The following is a 24,512-nucleotide window of genomic DNA, read 5'->3' as shown; positions in this document are numbered from 1 at the left end:
GAACGTCTTCTCCATCGGAGGATAGTCTTCTCCATCGGAGGAAAATCTTCTCCATCGGAGAAACGTCTTCTCCATCGAAGGAAAGTCTTCTCCATCGGAGGATAGTCTTCCCCATCGGAGGATAGTCTTCTCCATCGGAGGAACGTCTTCACGTCGTCTCCATCCACTGACAGAATGATCTCCATCCTCTGGACTTAAATTATCCTCATCCACTGGACTTAGATGATCTCCATCCATTGGAGTTTGATGCTCCCCATCCTCTGGACTTAAATGCTTCCCATCCCCTGAAGTTTAATGATCTCCATCCTCTGGAATCAGACGGATATTTCGTTGTTGGCTACAACTCTCTCCCGAGGCATTGGTTTTACCCTTTCCAAGCCTCCTGGCTGAAGCCAAACTGGAGCTCCCTCATTTGCTGCAGCTCCATGTTGAACCCTCACATCGGACCGGAGCTCCAGACCCACGTGAGATAGACGGTCGACGGTCTCTTGAGCAGAAAGGGACCCGGGACCGCCATGGAGGGCTACATGCTGGAGAAACCTTCTATATGGAGCTCTCATGGAGGTCAATAACAAAGACAAAAGGTCAGACAGTTCCACAATTTTCCTTTCCATCTTGCTAAGTATTTCCGTAGAGGACACTTCCAAACCCTCCTTATATGTCCCCCCCCACATGGATATCTCCCCATCATCCTCATAGTACTCCTCACCCTTCAGAGCTTCATTCCACCATCACCCATGGACCTTCCATCCAGCCATCCTCATCTCTCCATCTCTTACATCTTACTCCTTCATCGTGATTTCTTCCTTGTTCCTTCATCGTGATTTCTTCTTCCTCCTCCTCTATGTTTAATCCATGTCTCTTGTCCCCCCACCGTCTAGGCTGCCATCTTCCAGCCGTGCCAAGCTTGGAGAACCTGAGCTCTTCTTCTCTTGGTTGGCGGTGTGAGCCGGATGTACCGGAGGAGGCCGATGTCCTTCCAGTAATGAGGTTTGTTGAGGACTTTGGAGGACCAGCCGGTGAGAAGATCGGAGCTGAAGAACTTTCTATCCTGAGACGTCCCACCATGTAGAACGATGTGAATTTGCCAATGACTCCCATTTCCCGGTAGTGTGTGTTGGCTGCCAAGGTGTAGCTCTGCCAATACTCAATCCCGTCCCGTCCACCACTGATAACCCGCCATCCATCGTCTCCTGACTGGGCCGGTGAAATTGGTTATATAGACGATGCCCTCCCCCAGCTGACTGTTTTTTTTTCATGCTGGTGCGAAATTTCCATTAAATGGAACCGCTTAAATATTTATAATCCTGTTTGTGAAGTGAGAATGCGATGACTCTCTCCTCGTAAACACCCACCGAGGGTTAAATCCACATCTCCCCCCCCACCGGGGATTGTGCGCTGAAGATGTGACCAGACACCGGAGGTTTGATGTGAACCCCCCTCCCTGTAATGCTGGATTGGGGGTCTCTTCTTCCTGATGAACATTCGATCCTGGCCTCCTGCGTTTTCCACCCTCGCTATGCCCTCCCCGTCAGATTCCAGCTTTTCGCTGACCGGTCGGACGTCCCGCAGTCTGTCCCAGCTGAGGATCCACCGGGCTTGGTCACATGTCCTGCTGGCCTTGGGATTCGTCCAGGTCATCCTCGGGGTGCTGATCGTCACGTTCAGTTTGGTCACGGCTTCTATCACTCCAAATCTGAAGATCAAACATTCGTGTCCTTCGTGGGCCGGATTCTCCGTAAGTAGTAATGGCGGCCTATGTTTGGGGTTGTGGTGGGGGGGGGTTTACTAATGTCTCCATATACTTGTCTGTCTGCACCACTGTCACCGATTGTCTTCTTCTTCTGCATCTTCTAGTGGTAGGAATCCATTTTTTATTGGAAACCAAATGTAATTTGTATTCTTCAAAATCCCCCAATCCCGTCACTCTCCTCATTGGCCCTTCCCCAGGAGTAGGTCTGGATGTAGAAGACAGAGACCTGCAGAATTTAGTCTACAAGAAACCACTAAAAGCCTAAAGACGTAATAAGACCTACAAAGAGCTAAGATGATGTATTGAGTGAGGCAATCCATCGCTACCAGAAAGATGGCGGCTAACTGGTTGCTATGGGTTTCCGCGCTCCCTACGGCGCTGACTGTGTCATAGACAACCCGTGGATGAGCTCCGACCCATCCTTAACCCGCCCTGGATAGTCTGTATTGGACTCCTGAAGGGTTGAGGGGATCAGAACAGGTAATACAGGTAAAGGGATCACTGATAACAAAGATGGAGCATTAGACGTGTGCGATCGATCTCGTTACCAACCAAAATTTTCCTTATTCGGAGATTCAGATGTATCGGAATCTCCAAATCACAACAGTAATGAATTGCAACCAATCCGAAATAATTATTATTCAAATTAGAAAATGAATTTGGAAATAAATTTGAATTGAAATAAGATGAGGATTCCCACTTAGGCTGCTTTATAGAACAGAATACAAAATAAAAGAATAGAATAGAAAAAATAGAATGGAAAATAATGGAATAGAATAGAAAATAGTAGACTAGAATAGAAAATATAGGAATAGAATAGAAAAGAATAAATAGAATACAATAGAAAATAAAATAGAACAAATATAGCCATCTTCTAAAAATTTTATTTCAGATATATACGAAAATAATTAAAATACAGGAATTCCGAAAACGAATCATTCTAATATATAAAATTTAACTAAATGAACTTATTAACTTAACAAACGAATCAGAAATAAAAGAAATATCCTGATCTCTCATTATAATAAAAGACATCTCTGGGTTCCGCTGGGGCTGTTGAAAGGCCTGTAGGAGGACGGGTCACGTAGGCATCACTTGTAGTCAATTTGAGGAAAGTAATATAAAATATAGGAGAGGTGGCGGGATGGTGGGGGGATGATGACGGGATGGTAATGGGATGATGACAGGATGGTGGCGGGATGGTGATGGGATGATGGCGGGATGGTGACGGGATAGTGATGGGATGGTGACGGGATGGTGGTGGGATGGTGACGGGATGTGGTGGGATGATGGCGGGATGGTGACGGGATAGTGATGGGATGGTGGCGAGATGATGGTGGGATGGTGACCGGATAGTGGTGGGATGGTGACGGGATGGTGGTGGGATGGTGACGGGATGTGGTGGGATGATGGCGGGATGGTGACGGGATAGTGATGGGATGGTGGCGAGATGATGGTGGGATGGTAACGGGATGGTGTTGGGATAATGACGGGATGGTAGTGGGATGGTGATGGAATCGTGACGGGATGGTGGTGGGATGGTGGCAGGATAGTGGTGGGATGGTGGCGAGATGATGGTGGGATAGTAACGGGATGGTGGTGGGATAATGACGGGATGGTAGTGGAATGGTGATGGAATCGTGACGGGATGGTGGTGGGATGGTGACGGGATAGTGGTGAGATGGTGGCGAGATGATGGTGGGATGCTAACGGGATGGTGGTGGGATAATGACGGGATGGTGATGGAATCGTGACGGGATGGTGGCGGGATGGTGGTGGGATGATGACGGGATGGTAGTGGGATGGTAGTGGGATCGTGATGGAATTGTGACGGGATGGTGGCGGGATGGTGATGGGATGACGTGTAGACGGGACATCTGGTTGGTTGCACCATGTGAGATCCTGAATATATTCTAGAACATTTTAAGACCTTTTTTGGATCCATTGGCTGGTTTAGTGAAAGCCACAAATAATTGAGATCTCTTGGTGGCCTTGAAGTTCAGTGATGTGACATCCATGGAATCTCTGCGCTGTGTCCAATCTGTTGTAGGCCAATCATTCCAAGGCTGGGGGGGGTCATCTGTGATCTCTGTACATAATTCTGAGGATAAGGCTGACGAGGGGGTCGTACTACTAAAAACCGGTATCAGTGATTTTATTGGCTCCAACCTTACCGGGGCCGGGAATGTCTCTTGTGTCCGGTAGGCGGGATGATGATGTCGGCACAGAGCTTGATGATTGATGTGCCAAAGTTGGAAGAAACTTAAAAATGTATTAAATCTGATTTCATGTCTTTCTTCATCTCTTCCACCTTCCATCCCTCACCTTTCCCACACTCATCCTTTCCATGATGGCCACCTACCTCATTGTTCCTTCTATCTGTGTTTTGGATTGTTTGACCCTTTTCAAAATCTCCTCCATCAATTTTGCCCCATATGATCCCCCCCGATTACTCCAACCACCCATCTTCTCATCCCTTCACCATCTCATCCTCTGCTGGTTTCCCTCACTCATCTATTCCGCATTCCCTTCAATTCCACCAACTTTTCAATGAAATTTCCCCTGATTTGTATCAAATCCCCACACTGGTTGTGCCCTCTCCTCCCCTCGACTTTCCCTCCAAATCCCCACACCGGTTGTGCCCTCTCCTCCCCTCGACTTTCCCTCCAAATCCCCACACTGGTTGTGCCCTCTCCTCCCCTTGACTTTCCCTCCAAATCCCCACACTGGTTGTGCCCTCTCCTCCCCTCGACTTTCCCTCCAAATCCCCGCAACGGTTGTGCCCTCTCCTCGACTTTCCCTCCAAATCCCCACACTGGTTGTGCCCTCTCCTCTTCCTGACTTTCCCTCCAAATCCCTGCACCGGTTGTGCCCTCTCCTCCCCTCGACTTTCCCTCCAAATCCCTGCATGGGTTGTGCCCTCTCCTCCCCTCGACTTTCCCTCCAAATCCCTGCATGGGTTGTGCCCTATCCTCCCCCCGACTTTCCCTCCAAATCCCTGCACCGGTTGTGCCCTCTCCTCCCCCCCGACTTTCCCTCCAAATCCCTGCACTGGTTGTGCCCTCTTCTCTCCTTCCCTCGACTTTCCCTCCAAATCCCTGCATGGGTTGTGCCCTATCCTCCCCCCGACTTTCCCTCCAAATCCCTGCACCGGTTGTGCCCTCTCCTCCCCCCCGACTTTCCCTCCAAATCCCTGCACTGGTTGTGCCCTCTTCTCTCCTCCTCCTGACTTTCCCTCCAAATCCCTGCACCGGTTGTGCCCTCGACTTTCCCTCCAAATCCCTGCATGGGTTGTGCCCTCTCCTCCCCCCGACTTTCCCTCCAAATCTCCGCACCGGTTGTGCCCTCTCCTCTCCTTCCCTCGACTTTCCCTCCAAATCCCTGCATGGGTTGTTCCCTCTCCTCTCCTCTCCTCCCCCCGACTTTCCCTCCAAATCTCTGCACCGGTTGTGCCCTCTCCTCCTCCTGACTTTCCCTCCAAATCCCTGCACCGGTTGTGCCCTCGACTTTACCTCCAAATCCCTGCATGGGTTGTGCCCTCTCCTCCCCCTGACTTTCCCTCCAAATCCCCGCACCCGTTGTGCCCTCTCCTCCTCCTGACTTTCCATCCAAATCCCTGCACCGGTTGTGCCCTCTCTTCCCCCCGACTTTCCCTCCAAATCCCCGCACTGGTTGCGCCCTCTCCTCTCTTCCCGCTCAGCTGGCTGTTTCAGGCCTCGTTGGCTGCATCTCATGGAAGAAGCCCTTCACACTGATGGTAAGTACATGGGGGTGGGGAGGAAGTGGACGTTATATGAATGAGTATTGGGGGTGTCTCATGTTGATGGTCAGTAGGGGGTATTAGAGGCTGTAGGGCAGCAGGTAGAAATAGTAGATTTTCCATGGAGGGGAGCCTCAGCGGAGGTGTCACTCAATGATGGGAAAGTCCCCGCCGATGAATTCTGTACATGGGGGGGTATTCTGGGAAGGTTATGGAGAGGAACTGGTGACATTTTAGTCTACAGGTTATATTTTTACTCTCAATAAAAGGAGCATGCTGTGCTATGTTAGGACAAGACGACTGGTAGGTAAGTATTGCAGATAGTGAAATGCCACTAGTTCCAACCAGGGCCGGGGCAAGGGGTAGGCAGGAGGGGCGGCTGCCCAGGGCACAGTGGTTTATTGCAGGGGTGTGGGCACCGTGACCCTTACCCTAAGGGAAGGGGGGGTGAAGTGTGGCATCTTTGCCCTGGGCACTGGATGACCTTGTCCCGACACTAGTTCCGACCCTTCTTTTACCCCCACCAGTCCCAGTCCTGGAAAAATCGGAGGACGATCACATTGTCCTGTGTGAGGAGGAGATGGCTCAGAGGACTCATCGCACACAATGAGGGTTGACTGTATGATGGGGCTGAGAGTTTGACTCCCTGAGTGGACTCCTGGTGGCTCTGGCCAGGTCACCTCACCTCCGGGGGCCCCAAGCAGGGGTGCCTGTACTGGTGGGAAACATCACAAAAAGGTGAACGTGTCTCCCTGGTGACCCCAGACAAGACACCTCACATTGGGGGTTCCAGCTCTCCTCTTAGGTGGTTGTTCCTTGGAATGTGGCCCTTTGCTTACCTTTATCCAGCCCTTGGGGCACTATTTCTCCCAATGACACCAACAGTTAGGCACATGTCCTTCCAATGACACCAATAAAGGGACACAATTCCTCCTAATGACCAACAATGGGGTACAATTCTTCCCACTTACACCCATGATGGGGCACTATTCCTCCTAATGACACCAACAATGGGGTACAATTCTTCCCACTTATACCCATGATGGGGCACTATTCCTCCTAATGACACCAACGACGAGGCATTGTTTACTCCAAGTAAGGCCTGCATGCTCCATCATTTGCTCAGATCCAAGTAAGGCCCGCATGCTCCATCATTTGCTCAGATCCAAGTAAAGCCTGCATGCTCCATCATTTGCTCAGATCCAAGTAAGGCCCGCATGCTCCATCAATTGCTCAGATCCAAGTAAAGCCTGCATGCTCCATCATTTGCTCAGATCCAAGTAAGGCCCGCATGCTCCATCATTTGCTCAGAACCAAGTAAGGCCCGCATGCTCAATCATTTGCTCAGATCCAAGTAAGGCCCGCATGCTCCATCATTTGCTCAGATCCAAGTAAGGCCCGCATGCTCCATCATTTGCTCAGATCCAAGTAAGGCCCGCATGCTCCATCATTTGCTCAGAACCAAGTAAGGCTCGCATGCTCCATCATTTGCTCAGATCTAAGTAAGGCCCGCATGCTCTATCATTTGCTCAGATCTAAGTAAGGCCCGCATGCTCCATCATTTGCTCAGATCTAAGTAAGGCCCGCATGCTCCATCATTTGCTCAGATCCAAGTAAGGCCCGCATGCTCCATCATTTGCTCAGATCTAAGTAAGGCCCGCATGCTCTATCATTTGCTCAGATCTAAGTAAGGCCCGCATGCTCCATCATTTGCTCAGATCTAAGTAAGGCCTGCATACTCCATCATTTGCTCAGATCCAAGTAAGACCCGTATACTCCATCATTTGCTCAGATCCAAGTAAGGCCCGCATGCTCCATCATTTGCTCAGATCCAAGTAAGACCCGTATACTCCATCATTTGCTCAGATCCAAGTAAGGCCCGCATGCTCCATCATTTGCTCAGATCCAAGTAAGACCCGTATACTCCATCATTTGCTCAGATCCAAGTAAGGCCCGTATACTCCATCATTTGCTCAGATCCAAGTAAGGCCTGCATGCTCCATCATTTGCTCAGAACCAAGTAAGGCCCGCATGCTCCATCATTTGCTCAGATCCAAGTAAGGCCTGCATGCTCCATCATTTGCTCAGAACCAAGTAAGGCCCACATGCTCCATCATTTGCTCAGATCCAAGTAAGGCCCGCATGCTCCATCATTTGCTCAGATCCAAGGAAGGCCCGCATGCTCCATCATTTGCTCAGATCCAAGTAAGGCCTGCATGCTCCATCATTTGCTCAGATCCAAGTAAGGCCCGCATGCTCCATCATTTGCTCAGATCCAAGTAAGGCCCGTATACTCCATCATTTGCTCAGATCCAAGTAAGGCCCGTATGCTCCATCATTTGCTCAGATCCAAGTAAGGCCCGCATGCTCCATCATTTTCTCAGATCCAAGTAAGGCCCGCATGCTCCATCATTTGCTCAGATCCAAGTAAGGCCCGCATGCTCCATCATTTGTTCAGATCCAAGTAAGGCCCGCATGCTCCATCATTTGCTCAGATCCAAGTAAGGCCCGCATGCTCCATCATTTGCTCAGATCCAAGTAAGGCCTGCATGCTCCATCATTTGCTCAGATCCAAGTAAAGCCTGCATGCTCCATCATTTTCTCAGATCCAAGTAAGGCCCGCATGCTCCATCATTTGCTCAGATCCAAGTAAGGCCTGCATGCTCCATCATTTGCTCAGAACCAAGTAAGGCCCGCATGCTCCATCATTTGCTCAGAACCAAGTAAGGCCCGCATGCTCCATCATTTGCTCAGATCCAAGTGATGGGTTTTCTGGCTCTTTCCACAATTTTGTCCCTTTATGACAGAACACAGAGTATCCATACACAGGAAGGATCAGAGGGTGTGCTGGGGGGTGTAGTTTAGCAGCAGGAGAATTTGTGGTTCAGTTCCTGTATGGGTCTCAGGTATGTCCCATGATTCTGGGGGCGTCCAGCTATACTCAGTACTGATGTATGTGTTGCAGGTCACAGTGTTCACCTTGTTGAGCGCCCTGAGTGTCATGCTGTGCCTTGCGGGGTCTATCCTGTCCTGCCAGAATGGGCAGCTGGTGAAATCCTTCAACTCCTGTAAGAAGGTGAGTGTGCACCAATGTGGTGGTGGTGCCCGGCGCCCCCTCACACTCACCTGACCCTGATCTGTCTCCCACCTACAGGAGAACAATTGGTGCATCTGCTGCCATCCCGCTATCCACCCGGAGGCGCCATCTGACTGTGGAGAGCTAGAGAAACTCACCCTGTATCCCAATCACCAATGTGACAGCATCCGCACTGCACTGAAGGTGACTTACCATTGTTTTTTCATGCTAGTGTACCTGGTGGGAGAAGCTGGGCAATTAGAATTAAAGGTCGAGGCTGAATGTGTGTTGAAAGGGAAATGCGGGTAAGTGGTAGGGGATGGGGGAGGACAGAGTGAGGTATTGAAGGATCAGTAGAGGATGGAGGTAGGTGATGGATGATAGGAAGATGATAGAGGAATTAGGTGGTGGGGAATGAGGACAGGATGAAGGAATGTGGTGAATTATTGGGAGAGGATGAAGGTAGACGGTGGGGATGGTAGAAGATAGAGGTAGGTGGTGTGGGATGGAAAGAGAATGGAGGAAGGTGGTGGATGATGGAGGTAAGTGGCGAGGATGGTAGAGGATAGAGGTAGGTGGTGTGGGATGGAGAGAGCATGCAGGTAGGTGGTGGGTGATTGGGATAGGATGGAGGTAGATGGTGGGGAAGTAGGTGATGGAGAAAGGATGGGGATGGGCGTGACAGAATGGGAAGAAGATGGACCTCCAGGTGGTGGGCATAGGGGAGGATGAAGGTAGGTGGTAAGAGATGTGGATAGGATGGAGGTAGGTGGTGGGCATAGGGGAGGTTGCAGATAGATGGTAGGAGATGGGGATAGGATGGAGGTAGGTGGTGGGCATAGGGGAGGATGAAGATAGGTGGTAAGAGATGGGGATAGGATGAAGGTAGGTGGTGGGCATAGGGGAGGATGAAGATAGGTGGTAAGAGATGGGGATAGGATGAAGGTAGGTAGGTGAAGGGAGATCATTTTCTCTGTCTAGCTGTACATATTGAAGGTGAGGACATGGGGGCAGAGAATCAGGGTGGGGAGGGCAGCCGGGTGGCACTGGGGTACTTCTCCTCTGATAGGGACAGTCAGAGTGGTCCCAGGAATCTAGTATAGTTCCGGGACGGTGGGTTTGTATTATTCTGGCCTCTCCTTGGTGGTTAGGCTCCCCCCATAGTCAGTCAACTGGCATTTCTGATGCCATACAGTGCCAGTTGGGAGTCCTGAGTCCACAGATGGCAGAATTATGGGTGTTGTATTCATCTATCTTCTGTATTCTCATCCAGTCTCTGTATTTTCCTCTATATTTGGGAACTCCCCCCATCGCGTTGCGTCACATGCTCCCGTCTCTCAGCCTCTTACCCATGGTGAGTTGCCCGTGGCGGTGTGTTCCTCTCACTTATACTTCTCTGTGTGTTTGTAGGATCTCTTGTTTAGTGTTTGTGGCCTCACCATCTTCTCCACCATTATCTGCACCCTCTCCGCTGTCATCTGCTGCGTTCAGATTTTCTCATTGGATGTCATCCATGTTGTAAGTCCCATACCATGCGTGCACACATCCACCTTCCATCATGGTTACCCTTTCTCCAGACCACCCCCTCAAATAATGGTTTCTCTTTCTCGCAGCTGGCGCCCCACCGATCCACATCCATCCACCTGGAGTGTTTTTCCCCCCAGGACACCATCCTGCAGAGCATGATCGAATGCGAAGAGTTCATTCCTCCAGTGCCGCCTCCACCATATTACCCTCCAGAATACACGTGCAGCTCCGAGACTGACGCACAGAGGTAAGTGACCCCGGCTGGTGTATAGATCGGTGGATCCTCTTGGTTGACTCTTGGGTGTAGTATATGAGGGCCTCCTCCGTCCTCCATTATATCTTCTCATTAGGCCTCATTTTGCGTTCTTTCTCTGCTCACACCTCGGACTTCTCTTCTACTCCCCATAGTGTCAGATCTTCACTCACATCACCACCCACGTGTCACCGTATCCCGTTCTAGCAGTTTAGATGTGACATTGGAGCCGACCATCCTGATTATCACACAGAACCAACCAATGAGACTCCGATAAAGGCCCTTTTTGGCGCCTGGTCACGCCTGATATTTGAATGTTGGGTCACCCAGTGAATTCTTTCATCTCTTACCCAGTATTGAGCTCTGACCCCGGGGAAGTCTCACTTTTCCAACTGTAATGAACACGAATCGCATTCTTGGGTTTGTAATAACTGCGGTGGGTGGGTTGGAGATGTCATTGCTGGAGCCACCAATAGGGGATTTAGCTCCCCAGCACCCACCCATAATGGAACTATTCGTTATGGAAAGCGTGATACTCGAATTGGCAGCTGTGGAAATCTCTGTAAGAATGCATCACCTGCCCTTCTCTATGTCTTTCCAGCATCACGTACAATGGCTCCATGGAAAGCCCCATCCCGCTCTACCCCACCGACTTCCCACCCTCCTATGAAAGTGTTATGGGGCTTCGGGAGGACAGCCAGGTAAGAACTCGGCACTCATCTTCTGATCCGCAACGCTCTCAGTTTGGTGAAATTATCTGGACTCTTTCATTGTTTACAGGCCACTCTGTATGATGCCCAGGCCCACCAGAATTCCAGCCACAGTGCGTTTGACCAGAGGGACTCCACTGGACACGACGGGAATGGTGCGAGGGCAAACTAAATTATGCAGTAATGGTGGCATGATGGAGATAGTAGACTAGGTTTGGTGGAATGATGGAGATAGTAGACTAGGTTTAGTGGAATGATGGAGATGGTAGACTAGGTTTGGTGGAATGATGGAGATGGTAGACTAGGTTTGGTGGAATGATGGAGATAGTAGACTAGGTTTGGTGGAATGATGGAGATAGTAGACTAGGTTTAGTGGAATGATGGAGATAGTAGACTAGGTTTAGTGGAATGATGGAGATAGTAGACTAGGTTTAGTGGAATGATGGAGATAGTAGACTAGGTTTAGTGGAATGATGGAGATAGTAGACTAGGTTTAGTGGAATGATGGAGATAGTAGACTAGGTTTGGTGGAATGATGGAGATGGTAGACTAGGTTTGGTGGAATGATGGAGATAGTAGACTAGGTTTGGTGGAATGATGGAGATAGTAGACTAGGTTTGGTGGAATGATGGAGATGGTAGACTAGGTTTGGTGGAATGATGGAGATAGTAGACTAGGTTTGGTGGAATGATGGAGATAGTAGACTAGGTTTGGTGGAATGATGAAGACAGTAGACTAGGTTTGGTGATAATAGTGGGATGGTGGAGATAGTAGACTATGTTTGGTGAAATGATGGACAGAGTAGACTAGGTTTAGTGTGATGGTGGAGAAGAGATAGTAGACCAGGTTTAGGGGTGATACTGGGATGGTGGAGATAGTAGACTAGGTTTAGTGGCAATGGTGGGATGGTGGAGATAGTAGACTAAGTTTAGTGGCAATGGTGGGATGGTGGAGATAGTAGACTAGGTTTAGTGGTAATGGTGGGATGGTGGAGATAGTAGACTAGATTTAGTGGCAATGGTGGGATGGTGGAGATAGTAGACTAGGTTTAGTGGCAATGGTGGGATGGTGGAGATAGACTAGGTTTAGTGGCAATGGTGGGATGGTGGAGATAGTAGACTAGGTTTAGTGGTAATGGTGGGATGGTGGAGATAGTAGACTAGATTTAGTGGCAATGGTGGGATGGTGGAGATAGTAGACTAGGTTTAGTGGCAATGGTGGGATGGTGGAGATAGTAGACTAGATTTAGAAGTAATGGTGGGATGGTGGAGATAGTAGACTAGGTTTAGTGGCAATGGTGGGATGGTGGAGATAGTAGACTAGGTTTAGTGGCAATGGTGGGATGGTGGAGATAGTAGACTAGGTTTAGTGGCAATGGTGGGATGGTGGAGATAGTAGACTAGGTTTAGTGGCAATGGTGGGATGGTGGAGATAGTAGACTAGGTTTAGTGGCAATGGTGGGATGGTGGAGATAGTAGACTAGGTTTAGTGGCAATGGTGGGATGGTGGAGATAGTAGACTAGGTTTAGTGGTAATGGTGGGATGGTGGAGATAGAAGACTAGGTTTAGTGGTAATGGTGGGATGGTGGAGATAGTAGACTAGGTTTAGTGGTAATGGTGGGATGGTGGAGATAGTAGACTAGGTTTAGTGGTAATGGTGGAATGGTGGAGATAGTAGACTAGGTTTAGTGGCAATGGTGGGATGGTGGAGATAGTAGACTAGGTTTAGTGGTAATGGTGGGATGGTGGAGATAGTAGACTAGGTTTGGTGGTAATGGTGGGATGGTGGAGATAGTAGACTAGGTTTAGTGGTAATGGTGGGATGGTGGAGATAGTAGACTAGGTTTGGTTTCTAATGGTGGGATGGTGGAGATAGTAGACTAGGTTTGGTGGTAATGGTGGGATGGTGGAGATAGTAGACTAGGTTTAGCAGTAAGGGTGGGATGGTGGAGATAGAAAGGTGGGTTGATGGGAGGAGTAGTGATGGTGGTCAGTTGGTGGACTCGTCACCCAGTGCCCCACCTGTGTTGGATGATGGTGGTGCTTCTCTTTAGTTTTTGCAGAGGACAGCAGCCCTTCGGAAGATTCCGTCTTGTTGGATGTCCAGGGTTCGGTGCGGTCCGTGGACTACATCTTATATCGCTCCATTCAGCGCAGCCGGGCGGACTACTGTCTGAGCGTGGACTGCGGTCAGCGTGGACACCACCATCAGAGCCCCACCCTCAGCCTGCAGGGGCCATTTGAGGAGATGTCAGTTCCCCAGATTAAAGGAGGACGCTCTTTCTCTTGTTCCACGCCCAGCTCTTGCCAGGACCCTCCGCCCACCGTAGGAAGTGGCACCACACATAGCTGTAACCGGCTGGAGAGTATGGGGACACTCGTCGGTCCGTGTTTCCCTGAGCTGCGAGTAAAAGGGAAAGTCCCTCGTGCACGAGAGCTAAGCCGAAGCTCAGGGTGTTCCCTCCACCACTCCTCTCCCTGCCAGACTCCGGACTGCCCCCACCGCCGATACAGCGAGAACACGCGGCCTAAAGCACTGTGCACCAATCAGGTGCCTCGATTTGTAGTCCGTTCCCACAGCGACCCTGCTATCTCCTCCATGTTCCAGACAGGTGAGTGACAACTGTATGTAGTCTCTGTCCTTTTACATTGCTGCTAGGGGGAAGGACCAACCGCCCCTCCCTGATGATGTCACAGTGTAATTCTGCACTCCGGGGGAAGGACCAACCGCCCCTCGCTGATGATGTCACAGTGTAATTCTGCATTCTGGGGGAAGGACCAACCGCCCCTCCCTGATGATGTCACAGTGTAATTCTGCATTCTGGGGGAAGGACCGACCGCCCCCTCGCTGATGATGTCACAGTGTAATTCTGCATTCTGGGGGAAGGACCGACCGCCCCTCCCTGATGATGTCACAGTGTAATATTCTCAGTGGTTTGTTGGTGGCATTGTCTCGGTGTCCAATATTTCTTCTCCTATGTTGCAGATTTCGGGGATGTGGATTATATGAAGGTTCTAGAAGAGGACAACCTCTCCTTCTCCTCTGTAGATGCTGCAGGTAAGGAGGAGGAGCTTAATCTGAGATGGCCAATGGCAGTGTCTTGTTGGAATGTCTTGTTGTAGGCGCCGTCCAGTTGTGCCGGATTCTGGCTGCTATTCATAACTTGCTATACCCCCCCCCCCAGTGTGTGACTCTGATTTCTCTCTCCTCAGCTCTGTGTGCCGCGGCCGGCCTACGCAGACCCCGCCGGCCAACCTCCCCCCTACTTCTGCGCACGGGTTCAGCTGGAAAGAATCGCTTCCTGGTGACCCACCGGACGGTCCAGCGGCTTTCGAGAAGTGGCGCTTTGTCCCTCGGAGACCTGAAGGGAGGGCGGAACCCCCGGATGCTCGTGGCCCGATTCCTGAACCGATCCCGGAGGAGCCTAAAGGAGGGCGGAGACAACACAAAGCAGGTGAGCAGGGGTGGGACAATGTCTGTGTGAGGTGGTGAAAGTTCTCATCCATGGTAGTCTTCTGTAAGATCATTGGGCCATTATGGGTCCATTGAACAGGAACACAGAGCCCACCGAAGTCCTTCCTGAGGGTCCGTTTCGTCTGTGGTCATGTGACTGGTGGGCGGGGTTAGTTGAAAGCATTTCTGCCATTTTTGGGAATTGACCGCTCTCGTTTGTCCTCTTTTTCCAGCCTCTGAAGAGTCCACTCCCCCTGGACCCTGAAAGACGGCCCACCAGGACGCCCATGCAGAGTTGCGGAGACCTCAGCTCCACCTCATCTCTCCGCCGTCTTCTGTCCGGCGGTCGGCAAGAGATCCGGCGTCCTCGCAGCCTGAACGAGACGCCAAAAGAGAGCGCAGTGTGAGGAGAGACGAAGGGACCACCTGGAGCCCGGCACAGCGAGAGGGGACACCACAAAAAAAAGTGACCACCCCCTGCATCAGCCAAGTCTCCGCCTCCAACGCTCAGGTTCAGCTACAGAAGGGCCAACGTTCAGCTGTGGCACCTCCGCCCTGTGCGGGGCGCTCTACCAAGACACCGCCAACCGTCCACCGATTTCAGAGTCACAAACGTGCTCCAGGTGCATTCACAGCTGTGATTGGTGCATCGGCCTCCAAAAAAAATGCTGGGCTCCTCCCATCCATCCGGTGCGTTTCCATTCCCTCCCATATCTGGTCGGTGAGCGGTCAATGCATGTGATTGCATCTCATAGAAGCCTGCGGGGCCCACGCCCAACACATCCGAAATGCATGTCGGTGCCCTTGTGGTGCATTGTGGGAAAACCCGCTGCATGCCGGACTGCCCATCGGTTTTATACGCATGTGACTCCACCCCCCTCCATCCCCCCAGGAAAGCCGCTCTCTAGAGATGCCCCTGCCAGGGGCATTGTGGGGGGGCACTGATATATCGGTCCGCAGGGGAGTGTCTGCACAGCCCGGCCAATCACATTCCAGCTGTCATTTCTGAAACTTTTGATTGGTTATCATGGGACGCTTCCTTCCAGTTACTATATGAGAAGCTCCGCCCCCGAGGAAACTGATTTGCCCTTTTCATCTGATAGTTATTGTTACTGAGCATTCCTCGGCCAATCGGTAGGAGGAAATCGGGCGGAGGATCATCTTCCTGGCACTGGGGGAAGATTTCCGGGACTAGCAGATTTCGGCGACTCTTCAGACAGGACTGGAGGGTGTGGTTGGGGGCGGAGCAAAACGAGCGCAGATTGCGGTGGGAATTGGCGCTCCTCTGTGTATATTGACAATAAAAGTTTCACATTTAACAATTCTCGTCTGTTTATCAGTCCAACCGACTTCCATCCCGACCAATAAAAATAAAGAGGTCCTGTCACCTGACCAATCATCATAAAGAGGTCCTGACGGGTCCTCTTTATACTCCTATACATGTATAGAGCCATGACAGGTCCTCTTTATACTCCTATATACATGTATAGAGCCATGACAGGTCCTCTTTATACTCCTATATACATGTATAGAGCCATGACAGGTCCTCTTTATACTCCTATATACATGTATAGAGACATGACAGGTCCTCTTTATACTCCTATATACATGTATAGAGCCATGACAGGTCCTCTTTATACTCCTATATACATGTATAGAGCCATGACAGGTCCTCTTTATACTCCTATATACATGTATAGAGCCATGACAGGTCCTCTTTATACTCCTATATACATGTATAGAGCCATGACAGGTCCTCTTTATACTCCTATATACATGTATAGAGCAATGACAGGTCCTCTTTATACTCCTATATACATGTATAGAGCCATGACAGGTCCTCTTTATACTCCTATACATGTATAGAGCCATGACAGGTCCTCTTTATACTCCTATATACATGTATAGAGCCATGACAGGTCCTCTTTATACTCCTATATACATGTATATAGCCATGACAGGTCCTCTTTATACTCCTTTATACATGTATAGAGCCATGACAGGTCCTCTTTATACTTCTATATACATGTATAGAGCCATGACAGGTCCTCTTTATACTTCTATATACATGTATAGAGCCATGACAGGTCCTCTTTATACTCCTATATACATGTATAGAGCCATGACAGGTCCTCTTTATACTCCTATATACATGTATAGAGCCATGACAGGTCCTCTTTATACTCCTATATACATGTATAGAGCTATGACAGGTCCTCTTTATACTCCTATATACATGTATAGAGCCATGACAGGTCCTCTTTATACTCTATATACATGTATAGAGACATGACAGGTCCTCTATATACTCCTATATACATGTATAGAGCCATGACAGGTCCTCTTTATACTCCTATACATGTATAGAGCCATGACAGGTCCTCTATATACTCCTATATACATGTATAGAGCCATGACAGGTCCTCTATATACTCCTTTATACATGTATAGAGCCATGACAGGTCCTCTTTATACTCCTATACATGTATAGAGCCATGACAGGTCCTCTATATACTCCTATATACATGTATAGAGCCATGACAGGTCCTCTTTATACTCCTATATACATGTATAGAGCCATGACAGGTCCTCTTTATACTCCTATACATGTATAGAGACATGACAGGTCCTCTTTATACTCCTATATACATGTATAGAGCCATGACAGGTCCTCTTTATACTCCTATACATGTATAGAGACATGACAGGTCCTCTATATACTCCTATATACATGTATAGAGACATGACAGGTCCTCTTTATACTCCTATATACATGTATAGAGCCATGACAGGTCCTCTTTATACTCCTATACATGTATAGAGCCATGACAGGTCCTCTTTATACTCCTATATACATGTATAGAGCCATGACAGGTCCTCTATATACTCCTATATACATGTATAGAGCCATGACAGGTCCTCTTTATACTCCTATACATGTATAGAGACATGACAGGTCCTCTTTATTCTCCTATATACATGTATAGAGCCATGACAGGTCCTCTTTATACTCCTATATACATGTATAGAGACATGACAGGTCCTCTATATACTCCTATATACATGTATAGAGCCATGACAGGTCCTCTTTATACTCCTATATACATGTATAGAGCCATGACAGGTCCTCTTTATACTCCTATATACATGTATAGAGCCATGACAGGTCCTCTTTATACTCCTATATACATGTATAGAGCCATGACAGGTCCTCTTTATACTCCTATATACATGTATAGAGCCATGACAGGTCCTCTTTATACTCCTATATACATGTATAGAGCAATAACAGGTCCTCTTTATACTCCTATATACATGTATAGAGCCATGACAGGTCCTCTTTATACTCCTATATACATGTATAGAGCCATGACGGGTCCTCTATATACTCCTATATACATGTATAGAGCCATGACAGGTCCTCTTTATACTCTATATACATGTATAGAGCCATGACAGGTCCTCTTTATACTCCTATATATGTATAGAGCCATGACAGGTCCTCTTTATACTCCTATATACATGTATAGAGCCATGACAGGTCCTCTTTATACGCCTATATGCATGTATAGAGCCATGACAGGTCCTCTTTATTCTCCTATATACATGTATAGAGCCATGACAGGTCCTCTTTATACTCCTATATACATGTATAGAGCCATGACAGGTCCTCTTTATACTCCTATATACATGTATAGAGCCATGACAGGTCCTCTTTATACTCCTATATACATGTATAGAGACAAGACAGGTCCTCTTTATACTCCTATACATGTATAGAGCCATGACGGGTCCTCTTTATACTTCTATATACATGTATAGAGCCATGACAGGTCCTCTTTATACTCCTATATACATGTATAGAGCTGTGACAGGTTCTCTTTATACTCCTATATACATGTATAGAGCCATGACAGGTCCTCTTTATACTCCTATATACATGTATAGAGCCATGACAGGTCCTCTTTATACTCCTATACATGTATAGAGCCATGACAGGTCCCTTTATACTCCTATATACATGTATAGAGCCATGACAGGTCCTCTTTATACTCCTATATACATGTATAGAGCCATGACAGGTCCTCTTTATACTCCTATATACATGTATAGAGCCATGACAGGTAATCTATATACTCCTATATACATGTATAGAGCCATGACAGGTCCTCTTTATACTCCTATATACATGTATAGAGCCATGACAGGTCCTCTTTATACTCCTATATACATGTATAGAGCCATGACAGGTCCTCTTTATATTCCTATATACATGTATAGAGCCATGAGAGGCCCTCTTTATACTCCTATATACATGTATAGAGCCATGACAGGTCCTCTTTATACTCCTATATACATGTATAGAGCCATGACAGGTCCTCTTTATACTCCTATATACATGTATAGAGCCATGACAGGTCCTCTTTATACTCCTATATACATGGATAGAGCCATGACAGGTCCTCTATATACTCCTATATACATGTATAGAGCCATGACAGGTCCTCTTTATACTCCTATACATGTATAGAGACATGACAGGTCCTCTTTATTCTCCTATATACACGTATAGAGCCATGACAGGTCCTCTTTATACTCTATATACATGTATAGAGCCATGACAGGTCCTCTTTATACTCCTATATACATGTATAGAGCCATGACAGGTCCTCTTTATACTCCTATATACATGTATAGAGCCATGACAGGTTCTCTTTATACTCCTATATACATGTATAGAGCCATGACAGGTCCTCTTTATACTCCTATATACATGTATAGAGACATGACGGGTCCTCTATATACTCCTATATACATGTATAGAGCAATGACAGGTCCTCTTTATACTCCTATATACATGTATAGAGACATGACAGGTCCTCTATATACATGTATAGAGCCATGACAGGTTCTCTTTATACTCCTATATACATGTATAGAGCCATGACAGGTCCTCTTTATACTCTATATACATGTATAGAGCCATGACAGGTCCTCTTTATACTCCTATATACATGTATAGAGCCATGACAGGTCCTCTTTATACTCCTATATACATGTATAGAGCCATGACAGGTCCTCTTTATACTCCTATACATGTATAGAGCCATGACAGGTTCTCTTTATACTCCTATATACATGTATAGAGCCATGACAGGTCCTCTTTATACTCCTATATACATGTATAGAGACATGACAGGTCCTCTTTATACTCCTATATACATGTATAGAGTAATGACAGGTCCTATTTATACTCCTATATACATGTATAGAGACATGACAGGTCCTCTTTATTCTCCTATATACATGTATAGAGTAATGACAGGTCCTATTTATACTCCTATATACATGTATAGAGACATGACAGGTCCTCTATATACATGTATAGAGCCATGACAGGTCCTCTTTATACTCCTATACATGCATAGAGCCATGACAGGTCCTCTTTATACTCCTATACATGTATAGAGACATGACAGGTCCTCTTTATACTCCTATATACATGTATAGAGCCATGACAGGTCCTCTTTATACTCCTATATACATGTATAGAGCCATGACAGACCCTCTTTATACTCCTATATACAGGTATAGAGCCATGACAGGTCCTCTTTATTCTCCTATATACATGTATAGAGCCATGACAGGTCCTCTTTATACTCTATATACATGTATAGAGACATGACAGGTCCTCTTTATACTCCTATATACATGTATAGAGGCATGACAGGTCCTCTTTATACTCCTATATACATGTATAGAGCCATGACAGGTCCTCTTTATACTCCTATATACATGTATAGAGCCATGACAGGTCCTCTTTATACTCCTATACATGTATAGAGCCATGACAGGTCCTCTTTATACTCCTATATACATGTATAGAGCCATGACAGGTCCTCTTTATACTCCTATATACATGTATAGAGCCATGACAGGTCCTCTTTATACTCCTATATACATGTATAGAGCCATGACAGGTCCTCTTTATACTCCTATATACATGTATAGAGACATGACAGGTCCTCTATATACTCCTATACATGTATAGAGCCATGACAGGTCCTCTTTATACTCCTATATACATGTATAGAGCCATGACAGGTCCTCTTTATACTCCTATATACATGTATAGAGCCATGACAGGTCCTCTTTATACTCCTATACATGTATAGAGCCATGACAGGTCCTCTTTATACTCCTATATACATGTATAGAGCCATGACAGGTCCTCTATATACTCCTATACATGTATAGAGCCATGACAGGTCCTCTTTATACTCCTATATACATGTATAGAGCCATGACAGGTCCTCTTTATACTCCTATATACATGTATAGAGACAAGACAGGTCCTCTTTATACTCCTATATACATGTATAGAGCCATGACAGGTCCTCTTTATACTCCTATATACATGTATAGAGCCATGACAGGTCCTCTTTATACTTCTATATACATGTATAGAGCCATGACAGGTCCTCTTTATACTCCTATATACATGTATAGAGCCATGACAGGTCCTCTTTATACTTCTATATACATGTATAGAGCCATGACAGGTCCTCTTTATACTCCTATATACACGTATAGAGACATGACAGGTCCTCTTTATACTTCTATATACATGTATAGAGCCATGACAGGTCCTCTATATACTCCTATATACATGTATAGAGCCATGACAGGTCCTCTTTATATTCCTATACATGTATAGAGCCATGACAGGTCCTCTTTATACTCCTATACATGTATAGAGCCATGACAGGTCCTCTTTATACTCCTATATACATGTATAGAGCCATGACAGGTCCTCTATATACTCCTATACATGTATAGAGCCATGACAGGTCCTCTTTATACTCCTATATACATGTATAGAGCCATGACAGGTCCTCTTTATACTCCTATATACATGTATAGAGCCATGACAGGTCCTCTTTATACTCCTATATACATGTATAGAGCCATGACAGGTCCTCTTTATACTCCTATATACATGTATAGAGCCATGACAGGTCCTCTTTATACTCCTATACATGTATAGAGCCATGACAGGTCCCTTTATACTCCTATATACATGTATAGAGCCATGACAGGTCCTCTTTATACTCCTATATACATGTATAGAGCCATGACAGGTCCTCTTTATACTCCTATACATGTATAGAGCCATGACAGGTCCCTTTATACTCCTATATACATGTATAGAGCCATGACAGGTCCTCTTTATACTCCTATATACATGTATAGAGCCATGACAGGTCCTCTTTATACTCCTATATACATGTATAGAGCCATGACAGGTAATCTATATACTCCTATATACATGTATAGAGCCATGACAGGTCCTCTTTATACTCCTATATACATGTATAGAGCCATGACAGGTCCTCTTTATACTCCTATATACATGTATAGAGCCATGACAGGTCCTCTTTATATTCCTATATACATGTATAGAGCCATGAGAGGCCCTCTTTATACTCCTATATACATGTATAGAGCCATGACAGGTCCTCTTTATACTCCTATATACATGTATAGAGCCATGACAGGTCCTCTTTATACTCCTATATACATGTATAGAGCCATGACAGGTCCTCTTTATACTCCTATATACATGTATAGAGCCATGACAGGTCCTCTATATACTCCTATATACATGTATAGAGCCATGACAGGTCCTCTTTATACTCCTATACATGTATAGAGACATGACAGGTCCTCTTTATTCTCCTATATACACGTATAGAGCCATGACAGGTCCTCTTTATACTCTATATACATGTATAGAGCCATGACAGGTCCTCTTTATACTCCTATATACATGTATAGAGCCATGACAGGTCCTCTTTATACTCCTATATACATGTATAGAGCCATGACAGGTTCTCTTTATACTCCTATATACATGTATAGAGCCATGACAGGTCCTCTTTATACTCCTATATACATGTATAGAGACATGACAGGTCCTCTATATACTCCTATATACATGTATAGAGCAATGACAGGTCCTCTTTATACTCCTATATACATGTATAGAGACATGACAGGTCCTCTATATACATGTATAGAGCCATGACAGGTCCTCTTTATACTCCTATATACATGTATAGAGCCATGACAGGTCCTCTTTATACTCTATATACATGTATAGAGCCATGACAGGTCCTCTTTATACTCCTATATACATGTATAGAGCCATGACAGGTCCTCTTTATACTCCTATATACATGTATAGAGCCATGACAGGTCCTCTTTATACTCCTATACATGTATAGAGCCATGACAGGTTCTCTTTATACTCCTATATACATGTATAGAGCCATGACAGGTCCTCTTTATACTCCTATATACATGTATAGAGACATGACAGGTCCTCTTTATACTCCTATATACATGTATAGAGTAATGACAGGTCCTATTTATACTCCTATATACATGTATAGAGACATGACAGGTCCTCTTTATTCTCCTATATACATGTATAGAGTAATGACAGGTCCTATTTATACTCCTATATACATGTATAGAGACATGACAGGTCCTCTATATACATGTATAGAGCCATGACAGGTCCTCTTTATACTCCTATACATGCATAGAGCCATGACAGGTCCTCTTTATACTCCTATACATGTATAGAGACATGACAGGTCCTCTTTATACTCCTATATACATGTATAGAGCCATGACAGGTCCTCTTTATACTCCTATATACATGTATAGAGCCATGACAGACCCTCTTTATACTCCTATATACAGGTATAGAGCCATGACAGGTCCTCTTTATTCTCCTATATACATGTATAGAGCCATGACAGGTCCTCTTTATACTCTATATACATGTATAGAGACATGACAGGTCCTCTTTATACTCCTATATACATGTATAGAGCCATGACAGGTCCTCTTTATACTCCTATATACATGTATAGAGCCATGACAGGTCCTCTTTATACTCCTATATACATGTATAGAGCCATGACAGGTCCTCTTTATACTCCTATATACATGTATAGAGCCATGACAGGTCCTCTTTATACTCCTATATACATGTATAGAGACATGACAGGTCCTCTATATACTCCTATACATGTATAGAGCCATGACAGGTCCTCTTTATACTCCTATATACATGTATAGAGCCATGACAGGTCCTCTTTATACTCCTATATACATGTATAGAGCCATGACAGGTCCTCTTTATACTCCTATACATGTATAGAGCCATGACAGGTCCTCTTTATACTCCTATATACATGTATAGAGCCATGACAGGTCCTCTATATACTCCTATACATGTATAGAGCCATGACAGGTCCTCTTTATACTCCTATATACATGTATAGAGCCATGACAGGTCCTCTTTATACTCCTATATACATGTATAGAGACATGACAGGTCCTCTTTATACTCCTATATACATGTATAGAGCCATGACAGGTCCTCTTTATACTCTATATACATGTATAGAGCCATGACAGGTCCTCTTTATACTTCTATATACATGTATAGAGCCATGACAGGTCCTCTTTATACTCCTATATACACGTATAGAGACATGACAGGTCCTCTTTATACTTCTATATACATGTATAGAGCCATGACAGGTCCTCTATATACTCCTATATACATGTATAGAGCCATGACAGGTCCTCTTTATATTCCTATACATGTATAGAGCCATGACAGGTCCTCTTTATACTCCTATACATGTATAGAGCCATGACAGGTCCTCTTTATACTCCTATATACATGTATAGAGCCATGACAGGTCCTCTATATACTCCTATACATGTATAGAGCCATGACAGGTCCTCTTTATACTCCTATATACATGTATAGAGCCATGACAGGTCCTCTTTATACTCCTATATACATGTATAGAGCCATGACAGGTCCTCTTTATACTCCTATACATGTATAGAGCCATGACAGGTCCTCTTTATACTCCTATATACATGTATA

The 24,512-nt window shown here is 46.2% G+C and overlaps 1 protein-coding gene across 1 annotated transcript; it reads left to right on the top strand.

Moving 5' to 3' along the window:
- Positions 1–119: 119 nt before the first annotated feature.
- On the top strand, positions 120–15,855 carry FAM189B (family with sequence similarity 189 member B). Its single transcript, XM_040332061.1, has 13 exons — positions 120–584; positions 882–1,738; positions 5,454–5,510; positions 8,479–8,589; positions 8,668–8,793; positions 10,000–10,107; positions 10,203–10,363; positions 10,971–11,070; positions 11,150–11,234; positions 13,134–13,691; positions 14,066–14,137; positions 14,293–14,534; positions 14,767–15,855. The coding sequence occupies exons 2-13, from the start codon at positions 1,478–1,480 to the stop codon at positions 14,938–14,940; spliced, it is 2,055 nt and encodes a 684-aa protein (XP_040187995.1). The 5' UTR covers positions 120–584; positions 882–1,477; the 3' UTR covers positions 14,941–15,855.
- Positions 15,856–24,512: the final 8,657 nt, after the last annotated feature.

Source organism: Rana temporaria, chromosome 13 (assembly GCF_905171775.1).
Source record: "Rana temporaria chromosome 13, aRanTem1.1, whole genome shotgun sequence".
Taxonomy (NCBI): Eukaryota; Metazoa; Chordata; class Amphibia; order Anura; family Ranidae; genus Rana; species Rana temporaria.
The sequence above is the reverse complement of the archived record's forward strand: the minus strand, read 5'-3'. Positions and strand labels throughout refer to the sequence as shown.

What these genes read in the sequence shown, in the direction of transcription:
- FAM189B (XM_040332061.1), top strand. Translation starts at nt 1,478, where the DNA reads ATGAACATTCGATCCTGGCCTCCTGCGTTTTCCACCCTCGCTATGCCC. An exon ending in TCCGAGACTGACGCACAGAG is followed by an intron (nt 10,364 to 10,970) that starts GTAAGTGACCCC and finishes ATGTCTTTCCAG; the next exon opens with CATCACGTACAATGGCTCCA. An exon ending in CTCCTCCATGTTCCAGACAG is followed by an intron (nt 13,692 to 14,065) that starts GTGAGTGACAAC and finishes CCTATGTTGCAG; the next exon opens with ATTTCGGGGATGTGGATTAT.